Raw genomic sequence first — 22,960 nt, 5'->3', positions numbered from 1 at the left:
CCTCAGCCCTCGTTTGTAATGGAGTTTGCGAGTGTACAATTATGTTCACTTCGAGGCCTGAAACGCCCCATAATTCAATTCGCAATACGAAAGTAAATAAGTTCGAAATTGTGCTACTAATGCACAAACAGGTCTCATAAAAGTAATTGTTTTTGTTTGGTTAACTTTTGGAAATTGTAGAAACGAAAAATGTTCCTTCAGAAGTAGCTAGGCAGGCTAATGTTAGTTAGCTAATTAATTTCATACAGTAGGCGTATATAGTTAATATAAGTATACATGCAATCATAGACTATAGCGCACATAAAGCACCCACAAGCTACAGGTGGCTGAAAACACAATCATCGCGGGATGAAATAGTGACGACTTTCCGGGCAAGGATGGTCCATTTAAAATTAATTCCTTCCTTGCAAGTATATACTCGTCAGACATCATGATACGTCTCAGAAGTGTCCATTTAATATGAGTGCTGAGGGGGTAGGATATGTCTTAAGTGTTTGGAATGCAGCCAATAACGCCTGGGGAAAGAACCAAAGGGAGTGACAGATATAGTGGAGGAAATTGGGAAGGTCATGAAGCGCAGGTGTGCGTAACAATGGTGGCAGGTGTTAGTAAAACGTTTACTGTTGACAGGAGAACAAGAGGAGACAATAGGACGAGGTGGATAATTTTATAATAAGGCCGTTTAATCACATGTAAAGATATCTTAGTAAAATCTTGCAGCAAGGCTCTTTCAGTCTGACTCCTAGTGAATCGTCCGGGAAAGAGACAGTTTCCAGAAATGTTCAGTACTATATAGACAACAAGCAAAGTAGGTAGATCTGCGAGTCCGGCCTTCCGATTGGTCGATCTGGGTCTTGGGTAGTCCTGATCAGGCCTGGTGTCCACGTTCCATTGGTTCCTGAGAGTTCTTTGTCCTGAGGTCCAACCATGGGTTGGGTGTGTCTGTGTGATTGTCATGGGGGAGGGGAATTGTGGGTGCCGTGTATATGTCCTATGTGTCCAGCATATGTCCAAGAGAAAGAGGGGGTGTGTATGTTGTGTCAACTTATAGGTAATGTTGAGAAGTTGTTAAAACAAGTTACCAATATCTAATACAATTTCTTACACAGGTGTATGTAATAATGAGTAAACTGGCGACATCGAGCACCAGAGACGGGGAGTGGGAGTAGACGTGACAGGCTCTCTTGGCTGCATTTCAAACTAATAAAAGACACACCCTGTCCACTTACCCACGCCTTATGCCCTTGGGGGAACCCCCACGGCCATATTTGTTGTCAGTCCAAATGATTAGCCAAGCAAGGGAAGTTTGCAATATAAGCCCTGTTTTTTTTTATGGAGTTTGCGAGTGTACAATTATGTTCCCTTCGGGCCTGACAAATTACTCAAGGGCTCCATTCCAAACACTTAAAAGACACATACCCTATCCCCTCAGCCCTCAAATTAAGTGGACACTTCTGATGAAGTATCATTACGTCTGATGAGTATACACTTGCAGGGCAAGGGAGGAAGGAATTAATTTAAAATGGACCGCCCTTGCCCAGAAATTCATCACTCGTTTGTCCCGCTGCGATTGTGTTTTCAGGCACCGGTAGCATGTTGTTGCTATATATGCACTATACAGGCCACGAGGTGAACATAAGTGTACAATCGTAAACTCCATTAAAAACGAGTGCTGAGGGGCTTACGTTGCAAACTTCCCTTGCTTGGCTAATCATTTGGACTGACACAAATACAGTTGAAGTCGGAAGTTTACATACACCTTCGCCAAATACATTTAAACTAAGTTTTTCACAATTCCTGAAATTTCATCCTAGAAAAATTCCCAGTCTTAGGTCAGTTAGGATCACCACTTTATTTTAAGAATGTGAAATGTCAGAATAATAGAGTGATTTATTTCAGCTTTTATTTCTTTCAACACATTCCCAGTGGGTCAGAAGTTTACATACACTCAATTAGTATTTGGTAGCATTGCCTTTAAATTGTTTAACTTGGGTCAAACGTTTCAGGTATCCTTCCACAACCTTCCCACAATAAGTTGGGTAAATTTTGGCCCATTCCTCCTGACAGAGCTGGTGTAACTGAGTCAGGTTTGTAGGCCTCCTTGCTTGCACACGCTTTTTCAGTTCTGCCCACAAATTTTCTATAGGATTGAGGTCAGGGCTTTGTGATGGTCACTCCAATACCTTGACTTTGTTGTCCTTAAGCCATTTTGCCACAACTTTGGAAGTATGCTTGGGGTCATTGTCCATTTGGAAGACCCATTTGCGACCAAGCTTTAACTTCCTGACTGATGTCTTGACATGTTGCTTCTATATATCCACATAATTGTCCTCACTCATGATGCCATCTATTTTGTGAGGTGCACCAGTCCCTCCTGCAGCAAAGCACCCCCACAACATGATGCTGCCACCCCCGTGCTTCACGGTTGGGATAGTGTTCTTCGAGGGGGGGGGGGGGGGCTAGTAGAAAGCAGGAAATGAGCTTTAGAAGCACAAAAGATATGAGGGAGGACCCCCTGCCAGGTTAAGTTAGTTGCGCCCCTGTATTTTACATTCAGCAAACAGAGAGCAAGCCTACATCTCACCTCCAATTAGCTATTAGTAATTAAAACATTTCGTAATAAGTGTCCAAGTTTTTGTAGTATGGCTTTTCCTGGGACTGCACGAGATTTAAGAGGAATAGCCGAGGCAGCGGAGAGACCAGCTGCCTATACAAAGTGAAAATGTAGTTTCCATCAACCTCACTCGTGCTGCGCGCAATGTAATATCAGAGAACAACGCCGTTCGCGGGCAGAGTAGTGAGTGAAACCATTCCATTCGGAAAGGGTGTGATGTTAATAACGTTTATTTTCCTTATGTGTTTAATTTATAAAAAAATATTTACTACCATTGTACTAAGGTTGGCAATACCTAAAGTCTTCAGACATTTTTAGATTATTTTCCCAGTGATTCATTTGTAAATTGGTAGGTGCCGGAACAAAAAGTGAGCCGTTAAGGGGGTGACCTGGGAGGCTATGAGGTAGACTACCTGAATGCATATAAAATATATATATTATAATAAAGGATTGCATGCATTATCATTGCTTTTGTGTACTGACATGGAGCAGTAGAGTAGAGAGAGAGGCGCTTGCAGAAGTTGCGCGCACACACAGGTGGGACATTTTTTTTAGCCTGGAAGAAAATGTTACCTTTATAAACGCATTTCATGCAATTCTACATACTTTTAGATGCTTGGAGACTTTAGCAGAATATTTTTAATAACTCACAAATTATCTAAATGACAGGTTATACTTTGACACTGACTAACGGAGAATCTGAGATCAATAAACACGACCTTGTCTTGAATCCATCAATAGTCCAGGCCAAGTCCAGGCCATATTGTACAATATGAGGAGGAAGTTATAGTCCTAAAAAAAGCTTTCCAGTTTCACTGACTCACCCAATGATGGCCATCCCACCTTTCGGCGATGACCGGATGCGCTCGTGCCAGAAGCTTTTTAAAAATGCTGTTCGCTCAATTGGTCTATTTGGAAGTTGATAGCTTCGTAGCCTACAGACAGGCTACTGATCTCTTTTCAACAGGATCTGTGTTTTCCCGCGATTTTTATTTGAAATGACGCGAAAGGCCTGTTTTGGCTACATGCAGTTCGCTGACAGATTTGCCGCGCCTTCATGACTGTACCATGCCTTGTGATTGGGCTACAGACAATCCAAAGCTAGCCAATTAACAAAAACAAGTTTAGGCCTACTCCAGGTGTATTATTCGGAATTATTTAATTTATTTCTAAACAGACAGCAGCAATTCTATAACTTTGGCAAATGTATTTCAATTAATAAAGGATGCTGCGGCACCTCCATCACGCTTCCCGCGACTATGATTCTATAAGAAAATACATGATGACGAGCAACGCTTGCATGCTCATGTCTATCAGAGCAGGGAGCGAGAGAGCTCATAGAAAGTGAATCCCATTCTAGTTCTGTGATAGTTACAGGCGCGCTTCTCGTTGGTCTATATAGGCTAATATATTCCGCAAACCATTTACTCGGGCCAGTACAATAGAATACATTTTTAGAATATCAGGCACTGTTTTCAGATTACGTTTTTTAAGGGGCAGCCAGGAGAATTAAAGAGGAGTCAACTTGAATTAACTCTGGTTGCTTTTATTACAATTTTTACATTGCAACATAGACACTTATTTTTCATGCCACGAGAGGCACTGTAAAATAACAATTAGTGGGTTCTGAGTGCTTCTCCCCTATATGCACATTGGCCACAAAATGAGGTGGAAAATGAGCTGCACTTCCTACCCTCCTGCCAAATGTACGACCATTTTAGAGACACATATTTCCCTCAGATTACACAGACCCACAAGGAATTCGAAAAACAAATCCAATGTTGATAAACTCCCATATCTATTGGGTGAAATAACACAGTGTGCCATCACAGCAGCAAGATATGTGACCTGTTGCCACAAGAAAAGGCCAACCAGTGAAGACCAAACATCAGTGTAAATTTATGGATTGATGTCGCTTCACATTAAGTGCATGTATCATTACTATTGCTCCTATCTAACCAGTGAACGTGTGGCCTTGACCTTCCTGTCAATGCCTGTCGTCAGTTTTTTGGTATTTCTTACTGCAGGTATGCTTTACTGTATTTTAGTTATTTTCTAAAACACAAAGCATTTATACTATGACCTTGTGCATTGAGTCCGAAGATTCTGAGACAATTGAATGTCCTGTCAATGCCTGTCATCACTGTTTGATAGCTTTTACTGCAGATAACAAACAACCAAGTCAACCTGAAGGGTGGGTGTTCGTGTGCCGTTCTTCTGGGTTGCTATGTGAAGTTGGTTACACGTCATTGCGCAACAGAACAATAAACATTTCTTCACTTACTTATCTACTAAATCATATCACTTATATTAACATGTAGTGACATTAATTGAGTATTTTTTAAATGGACTTGTAACCATTGTGTAGCATTTTGACTGTGTTCCTGAGAATCACCTGGTCCCAGCTGTCTGTACAGTATAATGTGCACCTAAAGTAGCTGTCTATATCTCACTTTCTACAACATGTTTCCATTTAGCTCCAACATCTCTCTGCATGCAAAACCACTGGAATAACAGCACAGTAGTAACACCTGTCTGCCTCTCCTTCTCCTGCTGCTGCTTTGTCTGTATGGAAATATTACATCCACTGTGTTCCCAACCAACTACTCCCAGTCCCTGCATGAACATCCACAAGATGCAATTCCTCCCCTACCAACCAACCACATATCCGACCAACACAATAACAACACCTGCCTCCCTGATCTCAAAACCCAGAACCAAATCTTGCAGATGTTGGGAGTGCGCGACTACTGCCTCCCCATGGAAACTCTGCAGGCAGGGCGTCTGTTTACCAGTCTCATCTTCTCATCCTCTTCTTTTGGTTCTGTAAATGTTTTCTTCTTAAAACTGCTCCCATGATTATTCCTCTATGATGGTGTTCTGCATGCTGTGAATCTGCATAGCCCTTGACAGGGGTTCACCTAGGGGGTCATGATAGGGGCTGTACCAAATCTTTGATGTATTATAATAATTGATTATGCTTATGTTGTATTAATAGAAGGGGAGGGGTTATAAGACCCCTCCCTCCTTACATGTATAGGGTCCTAGACTACAGATTAACAATATATATTCATTATAGAGGTTTAGTATTGCTCCACAGTTGTTTTCTGGTCTCTCTGCCTCTTATAAAGAGACCCCTCTGAGAAACGTGTGACTGAGACAGAACTCTGCAGGGGAGTGTAGGAGATAAGTTAGACATTCCACTATAAATCAACTTGGACATTTACTGATAAGCTTTCAAATGACACACTAGAAGCCTTGTTTATATAGCTTTGTAGGCATGGTTTTGGTCTCATGAGTAAAAGACAATGGAGGAGGCAGTGACATCACTAGGGCTGGACTTCGGGTTTAATAAAACAACTTGGGACCTTTTCTTTGATGCAGAACTTACTCGGAAACCTGCGTTATGTTCCTGTTGTCAACTTCTGTCTGCAATTGCATTAATAAAGGTTTTTGAAGGATTTAATTAAAGATATTGTCATGATGCCAATTTCACCAAATGAGCCAATGATTGACAAGGAACAAGGAAACGAACACCCACTATGTCATATTTCACTGTGCTACAGGCTACTGCTGTATAAATACACTATTGTTGATCTGTGTTACTTCCTCTACACTGAATGAATTTAGTCAACAATCAACATGTTCTGCGTTCATTCATAAGACTGCGGTGTATTCACTCGGAAGCAAACAGCCAAAACAAGGAGGGATTCATCTAAACTTGTCCAATAAGAAACACTTGTTTTCGTTCCAAAACGTTTTACTACAGTGTGCACTAATGAATACACCCCTGCTGTAATATGACCCAAATATAGAGTTTGGACCTAGTTCCCTTTAAAGGTTTGTGGGGTTCAGTCCGAGTACAGCAGGACAATCTCTCCCCCTACTGTCTGTCTGTGTGAACTGCTTGCTCTCCAGGACTGTCCTCAACCACTCTAGGGCTAGGGCCAGTTTCCCAGACACAGTCACAGGTTAAACCTAGTCCAGGTCAAAAAAGCATTCTCGATGGAGATTCTGTATTGAAAGAGCTATTTAGTCCAGGACTAGGCTTATTCTGTGTCTGGGAAACCGACCCATTGAGAATAAAACCCTGATACATTTAAATGTCAGACACCACGACCACAGATGTCAAAGAAGTATAATCATTTTAATGTATAAAATGTAAACTGATGTAAAACATGACCAAGGTTTACAACCGGGGCAACTGGTGGACCGCGGTTTCCTTTTGAAGGCCTTCGGATCAATTTCAACAAAATGTTTTTTTATTTTTAGGAAGTCAGTAGGGGTCTCAAATTGCTGTTGTGAGTTAGAATAGTAGAACACACAAAGTGCAATTTCAAAATGTGGTTGTGCATCAGTTTCTCTCTTATGTCAGTCACTGATAGTCAGTCAATTAGCCCATGTCAGCAAATTTTATTTTTTAGATGGCTATCTTAGCTGGACCCTAAACTATCTAAACTAGTTAACGTGGTCAAATTACCGGCCCGGGGTCCCCAGTGATTTTTGTTAGTCAATCACTCTGATATAATATTAAAAACTGCAAACATTTTTCTCTAAAATGTGTAGAAATGCAGGAAATTAGTTATGTGGGGCAGCAGTTGCTTGCTTGGGGGTCTGCATGATGAGTAAATGTTTTGTGTCCCCCACCCCCATCAAAGTTGCCCTTCACTGTTTTAAACAACAACACTGAATTACACTAGAATGCCCCACTTCACAGACAGATACAGCAACACCGAATTACACTAGAATGCCCCACTTCACAGACAGATACAGCAACACCGAATTACACTATAATGCCACACTTCACAGACAGATACAGCGACACTGAATTACACTAGAATGCCCCACTTCACAGACAGATACAGCAACACCGAATTACACTAGAATGCCCCACTTCACAGACAGATACAGCAACACTGAATTACACTAGAATGCCCCACTTCACAGACAGATACAGCGACACTGAATTACACTAGAATGCCCCACTTCACAGACAGATACAGCAACACTGAATTACACTAGAATGCCCCACTTCACAGACAGATACAGCAACACTGAATTACACTAGAATGCCCCACTTCACAGACAGATACAGCGACACTGAATTACACTAGAATGCCCCACTTCACAGACAGATACAGCGACACTGAATTACACTAGAATGCCCCACTTCACAGACAGATACAGCAACACTGAATTACACTAGAATGCCCCACTTCACAGACAGATACAGCAACACTGAATTACACTAGAATGCCCCACTTCACAGACAGATACAGCAACACTGAATTACACTAGAATGCCCCACTTCACAGACAGATACAGCAACACTGAATTACACTAGAATGCCCCACTTCACAGACAGATACAGCAACACTGAATTACACTAGAATGCCCCACTTCACAGACAGATACAGCAACACTGAATTACACTAGAATGCCCCACTTCACAGACAGATACAGCAACACTGAATTACACTAGAATGCCCCACTTCACAGACAGATACAGCAACACCGAATTACACTATAATGCCCCACTTCACAGACAGATACAGTAACCGTCTGAGCGGTTGGCTTCTGAGTCCTCACCCGCTACGGACTTATACCGACCCTACTTTGGTCTGAGCCACTACAGGCGGTCCGGCAAGAACCAGGCAGATGTGTTCACATCCAGAGTTTTGTCCTCGGGTTTAATTCACACATTACCACACACATAGAAGAAGTGATCTTTGTGATACCTAGGATGGACTTGAGGTTCTAAAGGTATTAAACACATACGCATGACAGTATTAATATAGACACATGACAGTACATGCAATAGAAATATATAACAGGAATGAAAAGGAGATTCACATAGCAGCATATACACATCAGCATATGTATATCACAGGAGGTTGGTGGCACCTTAATTGGGGAGAACGGCCTGGTGGTAATGATTGGAGCGGAATCAGTGGAATGGTATCAAATACCTCAAACACATGGTTTGATGCTATTCCATTAGCTCCGTTCCAGACATTGTTATGAGCCGTCCTCCCCTCAGCAGCCTCCACTGATGGAGAGAGAGACAGACTGACTAATTACTTTGACAGGCTAGCTGTATGGTCCTCTCTCCAGCCTGGTGGGGATCTTATCTGTGTCTGGTGCCACCCAGTTGTACATCTTACTGTGCATGCTAGAGCTCAGAGGACCATCTCCAAGACTTCTAGCAGGTTCTAGAACGCACCATGTCAGAACAGTAGAGGCTATACAAATAACCGTCTCCAAATAACAGCTACTGTACAAATAAATACTCATGCAATTAATTAAGGCAATGCTGGCACTTTGTGCATGTTGTTTATGTTGTCTATCTAAAATATACACAAACCTGCAAGATAACAGTACCATCACAATACAGTTACACTTGTAGGAAAGTAGCAACAAGTACTATTAGTAACTAAGCATCGTTTAGCAGCACTAACACCCCAACTGTAGACCCCACAACTCACACTTTCTTAGATCCATGCACAATCTTCCTAGTAAACACAATCAATTTGGTCACCAGCCAAAACTCGAGTCTTCTTCTTCTGACGAATAGGACACTCTGACCTGGGGTGGGAGGGTCAGAGTCCAAATGTCCATTCGCGCACGCTGATTGGTGAAAACCAGAAGGCTATGATAAAAGACAGGGGAGAAATCAACTTAACTGAACTGTGTGGATAGTCACGTGCACAGGCATCGGTTTAAAACATGACAAAGGCCATAAAACATTACCAAGATTTTAAACAATGTAGCAATATCATAGAATTACAGTAGAATGCCATAGCACACTTCACGGACTGACGGACAGACTGTTAAATGACGGGCAAGGAATCTCTTAAAATCACTAGCGGGGTGTGGATAAAATCACTGGGGAAGCCAAGCCCAAAATAAAAGCCATTTTACAGCCTGTGTTGTTTGTTCTTTAACCTGTTAATTGATATATAGGCCTAAAAGCCGAGACAATAAGAAGACACAGTGGCAGAATGTCCGTTGACTTCCCTTGCCTTCAATGCTAAGGGCGGCTCCAATGGCATACTCGTTTGGACCAGACAGCATCAGACAGATGGCGTACATGTAGAGAGACAGAGGGGCTCTGTTTTGCTCGCTCGGACACTTTCTCCTGTGAGATACCTTCAGCCTCTTGCGAATTGAAGGAAAATTATGAAACAGAGACAAAAAAAAAATATTGGTACATTTTTGGGGGAAGCATGCCTTCCCTTGGCATCTATGAATACACACCTCTGTGAAAAAGCAAATGAATAATGAAACGATCAATGGAAATAAACATTTGAAAGATCAGATATGGAAGTCAGAATCAAAGCAGTTCTTTGCTTGAGAGTGAGTGGGATATCTGTTACAGACAGGTAGTAGATGTAGTATGGTCCTGGTCAACATTAGTGCACTATATAGGGAATATAGTATGCCATTTGGAACATTTGGGTAACTTTAACAAAATTCCCCAGTTTACCAGAAATCCTGGTTGGAAGATACCTGGAATTGAGAGGGAATAAGGTGGACATCTGGTAATCCTCAAACCAGGGAATTTTGTAACCCTACTATTGTTATTCTTTAAGGTCGTACGGTTCATCCACAAATCCAGGGAACTAAGGGAAACTTAGCCAGCAGATATGGCCGCATGCTTACAGCTGCACTATGGTCGGACAGGCTTCATGGTTAGGTCAAGACACCGCAGAGTCGATGGGAGATATGGCTCAGAAAACATACCTCAACCCAAGGATGAAAAAATGCCTTGTACTCCGAAATATACCATCGGTTACACCGAGAAGATTGAACGACTTCTAGTTTTCCGGAAAACTGCCCATTTTTTTTGTCCTCATGCCATTTTGGAATGTCAGTGTCAGCCTATCAGCTACTTTGTTGTTTAGTATTTGTATTTATTATGGATCCCCATTAGATCTGCCAAGGCAGCAGCTACTCTTCCTGGGGTCTAAACATATTAAAGCACTTACATCACATATAAAACAAAAGATAAAACAGTACATCATATAACATTATTAAACCACTACATATCTACAATACAAAATGTTTAATACCACCATATAACAATATCACACTGTGTGCGTATGCATGAGTCTGTACTTTGTGTGTGTCTTCACAGTCCCCGTTGTTCCGTAAGGTGTATTTTTTACCCGTTTTCTAAAAAAAATCTGATTCCACTTCTTGCATCAGTTACCTGATGTGGAATAGAGTTCCATGTAGTCATGGCTCTATGTAGTACTGTGCGCCTCCCATAGTCTGTTCTGGACTTGGTGACTGTGAAGAGACCTTTGGTGGCATGTCTTGTGGGGTATGCATGGGTGTCCGAGCTGTGTGCTAGTATTTTAAACAGACAGCTCGGTACATGCAGCTTGTCAACACCTCTTAAAAAAACAAGTAGTGATGAAGTCAATTTCTCTTCCACTTTGAGCCAGGAGAGATTGACATGCATGTCATTAATATTAGCTGTCCGTGTACTTTTAAGGGCCAGCCGTGCTGCCCTGTTCTGAGCCAACCCATTTCCCCAAGTCCCTCTTTGTGGCACCTGACCACACTACTGAACAGTAAGTCTAGATGCGACAAAACTAGGACCTGTTCAAAGCAATGGGCCGGAGATGGCGCAAGTGAATGTTCTGTTTGAATCAGATGGCGTGTCGAGTGGAGATGAGTAAGAATAATTGGATTACAGTGGTGAACACAAAAGGAAAAATGAGAAGTAAAGTGGTGGTGGAATCTAGTAAATCCAACCATAGTTCTGATTCGTTTTTGGTCAGGACTTTGGATTTTGGATTTGATGTTACCTGGGAGATCAGTTTGAAGTCTATAAAAATCGTGGATGCGTTGGATAAGGTGGCGTTCGGTGAGAGTAACAAGAAATTGGCTTATTTTGGTTTCTAGAAGATATAGGTTGGAAATGTGTTGTGTGAGGATCTTCAATGCAGGGAACCTATCAAGGGTGTCATCTCTGGGGTGATGCTAGAAGCGAATGCGAAGGATATACGTGACGAATTGGATCAACTGGTTTGTGCACACCCAATGACCCTAGCGTTTATTTTCATTGGTTATCAACTGCACAGCACAAACAGGAAATCTGAGAAAACAGGCATCGTTGTGAATGTGGTGTGTTTGAGGGCTCTGGGATTTTACAGCAGTGGCATTACAAGGAATCCCGTCGATGAATGCTTTCTCCTCTCAGGCCCCTGCGAGAGGGATATGATTTGAATGGTGACTGATGGAGTGGGATGTTTTTTTAATACATTTTTTGTATGATGTATGGGTTTCTTGCCCCTCCCCTTTCTCGTATCAGTAACCCTTACTGTAGGTGGCGGCAAAACACCAGTAGGTTTTAGTCTGCCATAAAAGCTCAAAGAAGATTAAGGAACACAACGTGCCATGCCACGAAGGCTTCTGGGGCTAATGCTAGTTAGGATCAGGACAAAAACAGCAGTTTACTTAAAAACCATCAGTCGTACCATCTACTCAGTGTAACAGTTGGGATAATAGGACAATTCGAAGTAGAACGCATTTATAATCTCTAGACTGAAGTACATTTTGGGAGCCATATCTCGCGCCAGCTCTGCAGTGTCTTAATCTACACAGGAAGCCTGTCCGACCCTAGTGCAGCAGTAAGCAAGTAGGGTCAAATCTGCTGGCTGAGGGAAACTCTACTACAGAAACATAATAGCCAAAAGTCACTCAGCTTTCTTACCTTGATAGTATCTGCCGTTTCGTCACAAGTTCGACTGTCTGCCTCAAGGACCTCCAGTTTGTTCTGTAGAACCTTCAGCACAGACTCCTGGAATGAAACAGGAAAATGCTAAAATATATCAGTTTACTGAGAATACATTTTCTCTAAAGGGCAGCAGCACTAAGCAGTGGTGTGTAATAATTGTTACTTTTTTAGGAAAAAACTAAATGTCATGGTCATTTATTCTATTGGGACATAAATGTTTCGACAGAAAAGTTCATTTCTCCCCATGCAGACTGCAGAGGACACCTGCAGATGCTTTCTCCTTCGAGTAGGCCTCACAGAGGTTCTTCAAAGCCCGGTTGAGGGGTGCATCACTGAGTTTTGATATTTTCCTACAGACTGGACATTCCTTCACTTCTTTCTCCCTCCAGTAGCCATGTATACATCCATACAGAAGCTGTGGCTACACAACAGGATGACTGGGTCTCTGAAGATGTCTCGGCATACGGGACAGGTGAGGTCCTCCTCTGGAAGAGAAGATGTGGTGGCCATTTTCCCCCTCAAAAAGTAGGGTACTAGGGGGTAGCTAGCCCTCCCCCTAAGAACAATATCTAATTGCTGACACAAAAAAGTGTGAAGGTCATGGATGAAGGTCATGCTTTAGGCGAATAAACTATAAAGGGAAATAAATGGCTAAAGTTTACACATTTTTTTGTTATTTCATGAAATGTTGTTTTTAGAAAAGGGGCTTTTTTTTAAGTACCGGGGTAACTGCAGTCTTTAAATCCCAGCAGTCTTAAAATGATATTCAGGAGCCAAAAGGTTTTCAATAGTTATTTTTAATTCATAAAAAGAGTAATATTAATTGGAATACAAAATTGGAATGGAATATAACTAATAACATTTAATAACAATAACTTAACTAATTACTTCAGTGTGACATTTATGTGGCAACTATCTTATGCTCTGCTATTGCACGATTCTAATTTGTACATAAGTCACAAATAAAGCTGTCCCCAGTAAAATTGGAGCACCACTCATGAGCCCACGTCCCTACACTGCTCACACCTAATCCAGTCCCCAGCTGTGACTGAAAACAGGGGGAGAGATGCCAATTGAAAAGCTCTCTCTTCAAAACGTATCGAGATATCTAGCTATATGACATAAAATGCTGTGTAAAATAGCTAAAAGGCTATAACGTGACATTAGCTGTAAAGCTCAGTCACTAGTGGAAACATTTATCACTGCAATTAAGTTACGTTATCTTTTTAATGTATTTTACCTCAGACGATCTGGTAGTAAGGTTGCTAGCTAGCACTCCTAACAGCTTATTATAACTAGCTAGCTGGCTAGCATTTACTGCTAGTGAAGTTGCTAGCTAGCAAGTTAGCATAAACTAGCACTAACTTGGCTAGTCATTGTTTAAATGACAGATAGAAAAACATGCATAACCATAAAGGGGTAACTAGGCCCAGGGGCCAGTAACCCCCTAGTAAAAGGGGGGGCGAGTTGCCCCCAACACACTCATGCAACATATTACTACTTTACTCAAAATGAATCTACATTTTTCTCTCTAAACAAATTGATTATTTATCTTAAGGCTTTCCTACTTGTATATTTAAAAAACAATTATAGATCTAACTTTATTGGAATATATCTACAACAATTTCATCAACTTACCACAAAATCGTTTTGTTGAAATGTCTCAAAGTTGTGATGAAACAGAGGAAATATTTGTAGAGCAAGAGCAGTGGCAGCCAAGGATAAAGTGTTGGGGAAATAATTTGGTGACGTCTTGTGGTCTTAATGTGAACTACAGGGTGGAGGCCAGTTACCACAGGGGGCTAGTTACCCCCTACTACCCTACAGGCAAACTTTCAGGTGAGTTTCGCTGCTAATTCAAAAAGTACTGGCTTGCTGTTTAGTTATTGTTTGTTGACGTATTGTTTGTAACACATGAAACATATTGAGTAACATAATGAAGTGAACTTTCTTCTTTGCTGTGAAGGCAAGCGGGCTGTGTTGTTATTGTGGCTCTTCTATAATATTATCGCCATCCACAAACAAACAGAGATGTTACCGCTCTTTCTATCTGTCACTTATCGCTGTGATGCATGCAAAAATAACTAAGTAGTTCCGGGTCACATATTTTTGGAATCCTTCAGAATAAGAGTCCTGTCCTGTATACTTTGTAAATTAATAATTAGGGCAGAACAGGGTATGGTAGTAAGTGCCAGGCACACCGGTTGGAGTGTGTCAAAAACTGTAACGCTACTAGGATTTTCACGCTCAACAGTTTCCCGTGTGTATCAAGAATGGTCCACCACCCAAAGGACATCCAGCCAACTTAAAACAACTGTAGGAAGCATTAGTCAGCATCCCTGTGGAATGCATTCGCCACCTTGTAGAGTCCATCTCCTGACGAATTGAGACTGTTCTGAGGGCAAAAGGGGGTGCAACATTAGGAAGGTGCTTCTAATGTTTTTTACACTCAGTGTGTATTATCCATGTCCCTGTTCAGCCACGACTCAGAGGAAAAACATAAAATTCTTCAGGTCCGGTTGATAGGATAGTCTTAAACGGAGCTCGTCCAATTCGTTTTCCAGTGATTGTACGTTTGCCAATAAAAAAGGAGGGTAGAGGCAGTTTATGCACTTGCTGAAGTAGTTTGGTCAGGGTGCCCGCACGTCGGCCTCTCTTATACCGCCTTTTTATTTTACGAGTCTCTGGGATTAGGGCCTGGTCCTGGGTGAGCAGCAGTAGTGGTGCGTGGGTAAAATAACTGGGGAAGCCAATCCAGAAAAAAAAGCCATATTACAACCTATGTGTTGTGATAATAGGGTGCAGGCCAGGCAGTTGTTAGCCAGCCTGCCAGCTTAGTGGAGTCTGCCACTAGCACAGTCAGTGTAGTCAGCTCAGCTATCCCCATTGAGACTGTGTCTGTGCCTCGATCTAGGTTAGGCAAATCTAAACATGGCGGTGTTCACCGTAGCAATCTCACTGGAATAAAGACCTCCTCCATTCCTGTCATTATTGAAAGAGATTGTGATATCTCACATCTCAAAATAGGGCTACTTAATGTTAGATCCCTCAAGATAGTTATAGTCAATGTACTAATCACTGATCATAATCTTAATGTGATTGGCCTGACTGAAACATGGCTTAAGCCTGATGAATTTACTGTGTTAAATGAGGCCTCTCCTCCTGGTTACACTAGTGACCATATCCCCTGGGCATCCCGCAAAGGCAGAGGTGTTGCTAACATTTATGATAGCACAATTCTTCTTTTTTTTTTAAATACAGCGTTTTCGTCTTTAGTCATGAAACCTACGCAACCTACTCACTTTTTATAGCTACTGTTTACAGGCCTCCTGGGCCAAATACAGCGTTCCTCACTGAGTTCCCTGAATTCCTATCGGACCTTGTAGTCATGGCATATAATATTCACATTTTTGGTGACTTTAATATTCACATGGAAAAGTCACTCCAAAAGGCTTTCGGAGCCATCATCGACTCAGTGGGTATTGTCCAACATGTCTCCGGACCTACTCACTGCCACAGTCATACTCTGGACCTAGTTTTGTCCCGTGGAATAAATATTGTGACTCATAATGTTTTTCCTCATAATCCTGGACTATGGGACCACCATTTTATTACGTTTGCAATCGCAACAAATAATCTGCTTCGACCCCAACCAAGGATCATCAAAAGCCGTGCTATAAATTCTTGGACAACCCAAAGATTCCTAGATGCCCTTCCAGACTCCCTCCACCTACCCAAGGATGTCAGAGGACAACAATCAGTTAACCACCTAACCGAGGAACTAAATTTAACCTTGCTTAATACCTTAATACCCTAGACGCAGTTGCACCCCTAAAAACAAAAAACATTTGTCATAAGAAACTAGCTCCCAGGTATACAAAAAATACCCGAGCTCTGAAGCAAGCTTCCAGAAAATTAGAACGGAAATGGCGCCACACCAAACTGGAAGTCTTACGACTAGCTTGGAAAGACAGTACCGTGCAATATCGAAGAGCCCTCACGGCTGCTCGATCATCCTATTTTTCCAACTTAATTGAGGAGTGTAAGAACAATCCAAAATGTATTTTTGATACTGTCGCAAAGCTAACTAAAAATCAGCATTCCCCAAGAGAGGATGGCTTTCACTTCAGCAGTGATAAATTCATGAACGTCTTTGATGAAAGGATCATGATCATTAGAAAGCAAATTATGGACTCCTCTTTAAATCTGCGTATTTCTCAAAAACTCTGTTTTCCTGAGTCTTGACGGCTTATGTGTTTTATAAAACTGCAATGTTTCAAGTTTTTTTTCTTTCTTTACATATATACAGTCCACAGCACCAGCCCTCGAGGCATGTCCACCTCCTCCAAAACCCCTGCAGCTTCCTCCGGAGGTATTGATGTAAAAAACCTGAAAAGGGTTTTCATGAAACATGCTCTGTGTAACAGTACTTTTCTCAAACTGCAGCACAGAAAAGGGAGAGAAACGCTCCACCTGCCACCTCTGTCAGGCCACCCATGGCATCTCTCTCAGGTACTTCATCATCGTTGTTTCTCTCTCTCTGTTGTATTAATTACTATTGTTGCTGCGGTACTTCTACATTTTGCAAAACCATGTTATTCAATTTGATGTGTCTTTTGTTTTATTTTCAAATAAAAGAAGACGCCACCTGCTGTGCTCACTGCGGGGAGCGTGACCCACCTGCAAGCTCCCCACAGGAGTGTGAGTCTGAGGTGCCATGGTGTGCTGTGACGTCTGCCAGTACCGGTTCCACCGCAGGTGTGTGCTGTGACTTCTGCCAGTACTGGTTCCACTGCAGGTGTGTGCTGTGACTTCTGCCAGTACTGGTTCCACTGCAGGTGTGTGCTGTGACGTCTGGCAGTACTGGTTCCACTGCAGGTGTGTGCTGTGACTTCTGTCAGCACTGGTTCCACTGCAGGTGTGTGCTGTGACTTCTGCCAGTACTGGTTCCACTGCAGGTGTGTGCTGTGACTTCTGCCAGTACTGGTTCCACTGCAGGTGTGTGCTGTGACTTCTGCCAGTACTGGTTCCACTGCAGGTGTGTGCTGTGACGTCTGGCAGTACTGGTTCCACTGCAGGTGTGTGCTGTGACTTCTGCCAGCACTGGTTCCAATGCAGGTGTGTGCTGTGACTTCTGCCAGTACTGGTTCCACTGCAGGTGTGTGCTGTGACTTCTGCCAGTACTGGTTCCACTGCAGGTGTGTGCTGTGACTTCTGCCAGTACTGGTTCCAGTGCAGGTGTGTGCTGTGACTTCTGCCAGTACTGGTTCCACTGCAGGTGTGTGCTGTGACTTCTGCCAGCACTGGTTCCACTGCAGCTGTGTGCTGTGACTTCTGCCAGTACTGGTTCCACTGCAGGTGTGTGCAGTGACGGTGGAGCTGGATTTTAATTGTGATTTCTGTGACAATTTAGGGATGGAGGTCGAGATTTAATTGTTTGTTTTGTTTGTTTTCCTATGAAATTATTTATTTGTTTAAAAAAAGACATGTCTAAAATATTATATATATTTTATTAACCCATCTTGTGTATTTCTTCCTTTACTTTCCATGTGCAGCTCTGCAAAACAAACTCCAACAGCATTGTTTATGTGAATGCACATGACTGAAATTAAAGTTGTATCTATTTAAACTCATGTATATTTTAGTATTAAACTGTATCTACTTTCTCAAAACATAAAGATTAATCTGTAAAACAAATGTTGAGACATTATTTGGTTACAACACTGAATATGTTGGTGAAGAACCATGTTTTAAGAGTCCACAGGAGGGCGCACCGAGCTACGCAATGGAAAGTTGACATGCAAGTCATTTCTTCTTTTACGGGAAAGTTAGCCAACTCGTCAGCTATCTAGTCAACACTTCGGATACGAGGTTGATTTCTCATTTTTGAACAAAATTAAACTGATATCTTGTAATTGAACAAAATAGTAAGGTGCCGATAATACAGGACGTAATTTATTTGCTAAGCCGTTTATCAAAAAGCTGACAGTAGTAGTATTGTAATGACCCGGCTGGGTCATAAAGGGAAAAGAGACGGACTCTAGGTGTGCAGGTCAGAACACAGGTTTATTCATAAACTGGGCTATTGTTCCGGCCACAACCCACGCCGCTAAATGCCGAACGTACACAATGTTACCCTGTCGGGTCAAGAGTCACTCTCATAGGAACAGATCAAGGCACGAACAGAAGAGAGAGAACAATGAGACAGTAATCCCTATTTATGCATTTCCAAATCCCGCGGTATTACCCATCATACCCCCCCAACCTTTCCATCTGTCCTGACATATTTAACCCCTGCTAGTAGCCATGGGAACCATAACACACCCACAACCACAGAACACAATACCGGGTCGTTACATAGCCCCCCCCTTTCTAAACCCTAGCCCCTAGGGTTACACAACAAAATCCTTAAAACGACCCGGAGGTCGCATCAGTCTCTTGGGCCTCCCCGTGACTCTCAGCGGTGGCCCCCCAGAACGCTCCTCTGCCCCAATGTCATTTCCAGCGCCCTCCGAAGAAGCAGCCCCCTCCCCAGGCTCAGGTTGCGCTAGAGTCTCCTCGTTAGACTGTTCCCGTGGGCTCACATCAGAGCCCTCCCTCCCATTCCCTACCGTTTTCCTCCCTCTGTAGGGTGCCAATTGATCCCGGTGGACCACCACCTTCCTGCTCCGTGGGGGAACCTCCACCCGGTACGTCACCTCCCCCACTCTCTCTATCACCAGACACGGCCCCACCCATGCACTGTCCAGCTTTGGGCACCGCCCCTTCTTGCGCGTGGGGTTGTGAAGCCACACACATTCTCCCGCTCCAAAGTGCCTCCCCCTAGCGCGCGAGTCGTAGTGGCGCTTTTGGCGCACCCCTGCGTTTTCGAGTTGCTCTCTTGCGAAGGTGTGAGCCGCTTCTAACCGGTTCTGCAGACGACACACATAGTTCGGGCCAGGCAAAACCCCGTCGTCATTATCAGGAGGGTGGCCAAACGTCAGTTCGGCTGGGGTGCGCAACTCACGACCTAACATTAGTAGTGCTGGGGAGCACGCAGTCGATTCTTGAACAGCCGACCTACACGCCATAAGAATAAACGGTAAGTGGGTGTCCCAATCTCTCTGGTGTTTTGAGGTAACGATGGCCAGCTGCTGTGCTAATGTTCTGTTAAATCTTTCCACCAGCCCATCACTCTGGGGGTGAAGCGGAGTAGTGCGCGTCTTCTCCGCGCCTAACCGTCTACACAACTCTGAGAACACCCGTGACTCGAAGTTTCTTCCCTGGTCGCTGTGAATAGACTGTGGCACCCCAAACCGACTGATTATTCCCCCCACCAACGCATCAGCTACTGTCCCCGCCTCCTGGTCTGGGAGAGCGTAAGCCTCCGGCCACTTGGTGAAGTAGTCCATGGCGGTTAGAATCCACCTGTTACCGCTGTCTGTGGTTGGAAACGGCCCTACTATGTCTACCCCCAGTCTCTCCATGGGCTCCCCTACTGGGAATTGTTGTAGGAGGGCGTGTGACTGACCTGGAGGTCCTTTTTTAGCAGCACACTCGTCGCACTGCCTACAAAAGTCCTCAACATCCCTCCTGTGCCTTGCCCAATAGAAGCCTTTACGCATGCGCTTTAACGTTTTGGAGACCCCAAAATGCCCTGCGCCTACTCCCCCATGAAGCTGCTGTAACACGCTCCCCTGCAGCCTTTTGGGCACCACTACCTGCCACGTAATTTCTCCAGTCGCTGGCTTTTTCCACCCCCTCTGGAGCACTCCCTCAGCCACTCTAAGGACTGTGAATTTAGCCCACAGTCCTTTGGTGACTGGTGATAGAAGGGCTACTTCCCCCCACGGCGGTCGTCTTCTCTCTTCCACCCACCGCAGCACAGGACGCAGCTCTGCGTCCTCCTCCTGGCGACGCCTCCACTCCCCAACGTCCACAGCCTCAAGCTCCCGGCACTCTGTCACACTCAGCTGACTCACCGTGGCGGTGACTCCCTCCTCCCTGCACAGTTCTCTCTCTCGCTCCACCCGTTTGGCGCAGTACCCACAGCCATCCTCAGCACACGGGCGGCGGGACAAGGCGTCTGCATTGCTGTGGCGAAGGCCGGCTCTGTGCTCCACCTGGAAGTCGTAGGGTTGCAGCTCCTCCAGCCAGCGGGCAATCTGACCCTCTGGCTCCTTGAAGGAGAGAAGCCACTGCAGGGCGGAGTGATCCGTCCGGACCACAAACGGCAGGCCCCCCAGGTAGTACTTGAAATGGCGTACTGCTGCCACGACAGCCAAAAGCTCTCTCCTTGTCACGCAGTAGCGTTTTTCAGCCTTATCAAAAGTTCTGCTGTAATAAGCTACTACGTGTTCCCCATCAGGGCCACGCTGAGCCAGCACAGCCCCCAAACCCTCATTGCTTGCGTCGGTGTCCAGGATGAACGGACGGTTCGGGTCTGGTGAGGCCAGGACAGGGGCCTCCATCAGGGCACGTTTGAGTGCCTCAAACGCCCGCTGGTGCTCTTCGGTCCACTGAAAAACAGTGTCCTCCTTGAGAAGGTGGTTCAAAGGAGCCGCTACCCCCGCAAACCCCTTCACAAACCTACGATAGTAGGATGCCAGCCCCAGGAAGCTCTTAACCTCTTTTTTTCCCCCTGGAACTGGCCACCCCCTCACAGCCTCTACTTTGTCTGGCATCGTGCTGATGCCCTCACCACCCAGCTGATGCCCCAGGAACGCCACCTCCCTTTGCATGAAATGGCACTTTCCCGGGTGTAATTTTAGCCCCGCCCCCGAGATCCTCTCCAACACTCGCCTAATTGCCCCCAGTGCCCCCTCAAACGATGTGCCGTGCACCAATATGTCGTCTAGGTACACAACACACTCGTCTCTCGGAACCCCCGCCAGCACTCTGTCCATGAGCCTCTCAAAGGTGGCAGGAGCATTACAGAGCCCGAAGCACAGCACCTTGAACTGCCAATGGCCCCTATCCGTGGAGAAGGCCGTTTTTTCACGTGCCCCTGGCGAGAGGGGCACCTGCCAGTAGCCACTGCGCAGATCAAGGGAGGAGAACAACGAGGACCCTCTCACGTGGTCTAGCGACTCATCAATCCTCGGTAGGGGATAAGAGTCTTTAGTGGTGACAGAATTTAGGCCCCTGTAGTCAACACAAAACCTAAGTTTACCCCCTTTCTTAGGCACCATGACGACCGGCGCGGACCATGGGCTATCTGATGGCTCAATGAAATCAGCCCGCAACATGTCTACAATAGCTGTGTCTGCTGCTTCCCTCCTGGCAAGGGGAATACGACGGGGCCGAATTTTAATGGGTCGGGCGTCCCCAGTGTCTATTTCGTGCTGGACTAGGTGCGTTTGTCCTACCTCATCTTCCCCCCAAGCGAAGCTATCTTTAAAGTCCAACAGCAGCTGCTTTAACTGTCTCTGTTGTCCCTCATCCAGACCCTGACAGTTCTTCAGCCACACAGCCTCGACGGCGTCGATAGCTTCCTCCTTCCCCCCGTCGGGCTGATGGGGTGAAGGAGCCAGTGTATTTTGGGCTACTGGGCTGCCTGTGCTTGCACCATGATGGGGAGTGAAGGCCGTCGCCGCCGGAGACAGCTGCTGGGATGGCACAACGACCAAGGGAGCAGCCGGGATGACCGGTGGAGTCTCTGCAAGCTTGGAGGAAGATGGAGGGACAGCCCTGCCCCCTGCTGGCCCTCCCGAAGGCGACATTCCCACTGTGGGCCCCCCCGACAGCCTCAAAGTGCCCGACGCTAAGTCCAACTGAGCCCCACAGTTTTTCAAAAAGTCCATTCCCAGTATACAGGGGTCCTGCACCGCTGCTACCCACACCGGACACCCCACAGTTCTCCACCCCACGGTCACAGATAGCTGACACTTCCCTAACATGGGGGCTAGCTCCCCCGTGACAGTCCGTAGCTGGACAAGGGTCGGCTCCACCCGCACCCCAACAGGTAGTATGTCTGGTCTCACCAGGGTTACTGTAGAGCCCGTGTCGACCAGGGCCAAACATTCCACCCCCTCTACCTTGACGATGACATTGCAGAAGTCCCCAACGGTGGTACGTCCCACCACAACTACAGGACTAGGAAACCCGGCGGCAGCTACACCCTGGGGGAGCAGGTCCCCACCCTCTTGTCTGCGCTGCTAGGTACCTTCTTTGCTTACAGTGGGTTCGGGGGCGGGGGGGTGGGCCCACGCAGCGCCCTGCGCGCGAACCCGCTGTCGTTTCCCTGGTGACGGGGGAATCTGTCACACTCTCGCTGAATGTGGCCAGGCTGGCCACAACCCCAGCAGACAATAGGAGCTGAGCTGACACTGCGACGTTGCCTGGAGCCCCTCTCCATGACAAGCGAAGCAGTCTTGACTAGCCCGCCCAACTCGTCAACCCACTCCGGTTTTGTGACCCCTGGCACCCCAGCCACCGCTGCTCTCACCTCTGGTTGACTGGCGACTTCCACTCTCACTCCCTCACCCCAGATCAGCTCCCTCTTCCTGGCTATCTCCACTGCAGCCCGCAGAGATGGTGGGTCCGCCATCTGAACATGCTTACCCAGTTCGGTGGAAGAGAGCGCTCTAATAAAACTGTCCCGTGCCAGCTCGTCCTGC

General features: G+C 45.2%; 1 protein-coding gene across 2 annotated transcripts in view; it reads right to left on the bottom strand.

Moving 5' to 3' along the window:
- Nucleotides 1-8,275: 8,275 nt before the first annotated feature.
- Nucleotides 8,276-22,960, bottom strand: part of LOC139552795 (globoside alpha-1,3-N-acetylgalactosaminyltransferase 1-like) — a 55,364-nt gene continuing 40,679 nt past the window's right edge. For both annotated transcript variants that reach the window (XM_071364839.1, XM_071364838.1), the window contains 2 exons: nucleotides 12,339-12,425; nucleotides 8,276-9,772 (listed from right to left, as the gene is read on the bottom strand). In XM_071364839.1, coding sequence (XP_071220940.1) covers nucleotides 9,563-9,772; nucleotides 12,339-12,425 — 297 coding nt within the window. In that variant the 3' untranslated portion in view covers nucleotides 8,276-9,562. The remainder of the gene's footprint in view (nucleotides 9,773-12,338; nucleotides 12,426-22,960) is intronic.

The sequence above is a fragment of the Salvelinus alpinus genome, chromosome 24 (genome assembly GCF_045679555.1).
Source record: "Salvelinus alpinus chromosome 24, SLU_Salpinus.1, whole genome shotgun sequence".
Classification (NCBI taxonomy): domain Eukaryota; kingdom Metazoa; phylum Chordata; class Actinopteri; order Salmoniformes; family Salmonidae; genus Salvelinus; species Salvelinus alpinus.
The sequence above is the reverse complement of the archived record's forward strand: the minus strand, read 5'-3'. Positions and strand labels throughout refer to the sequence as shown.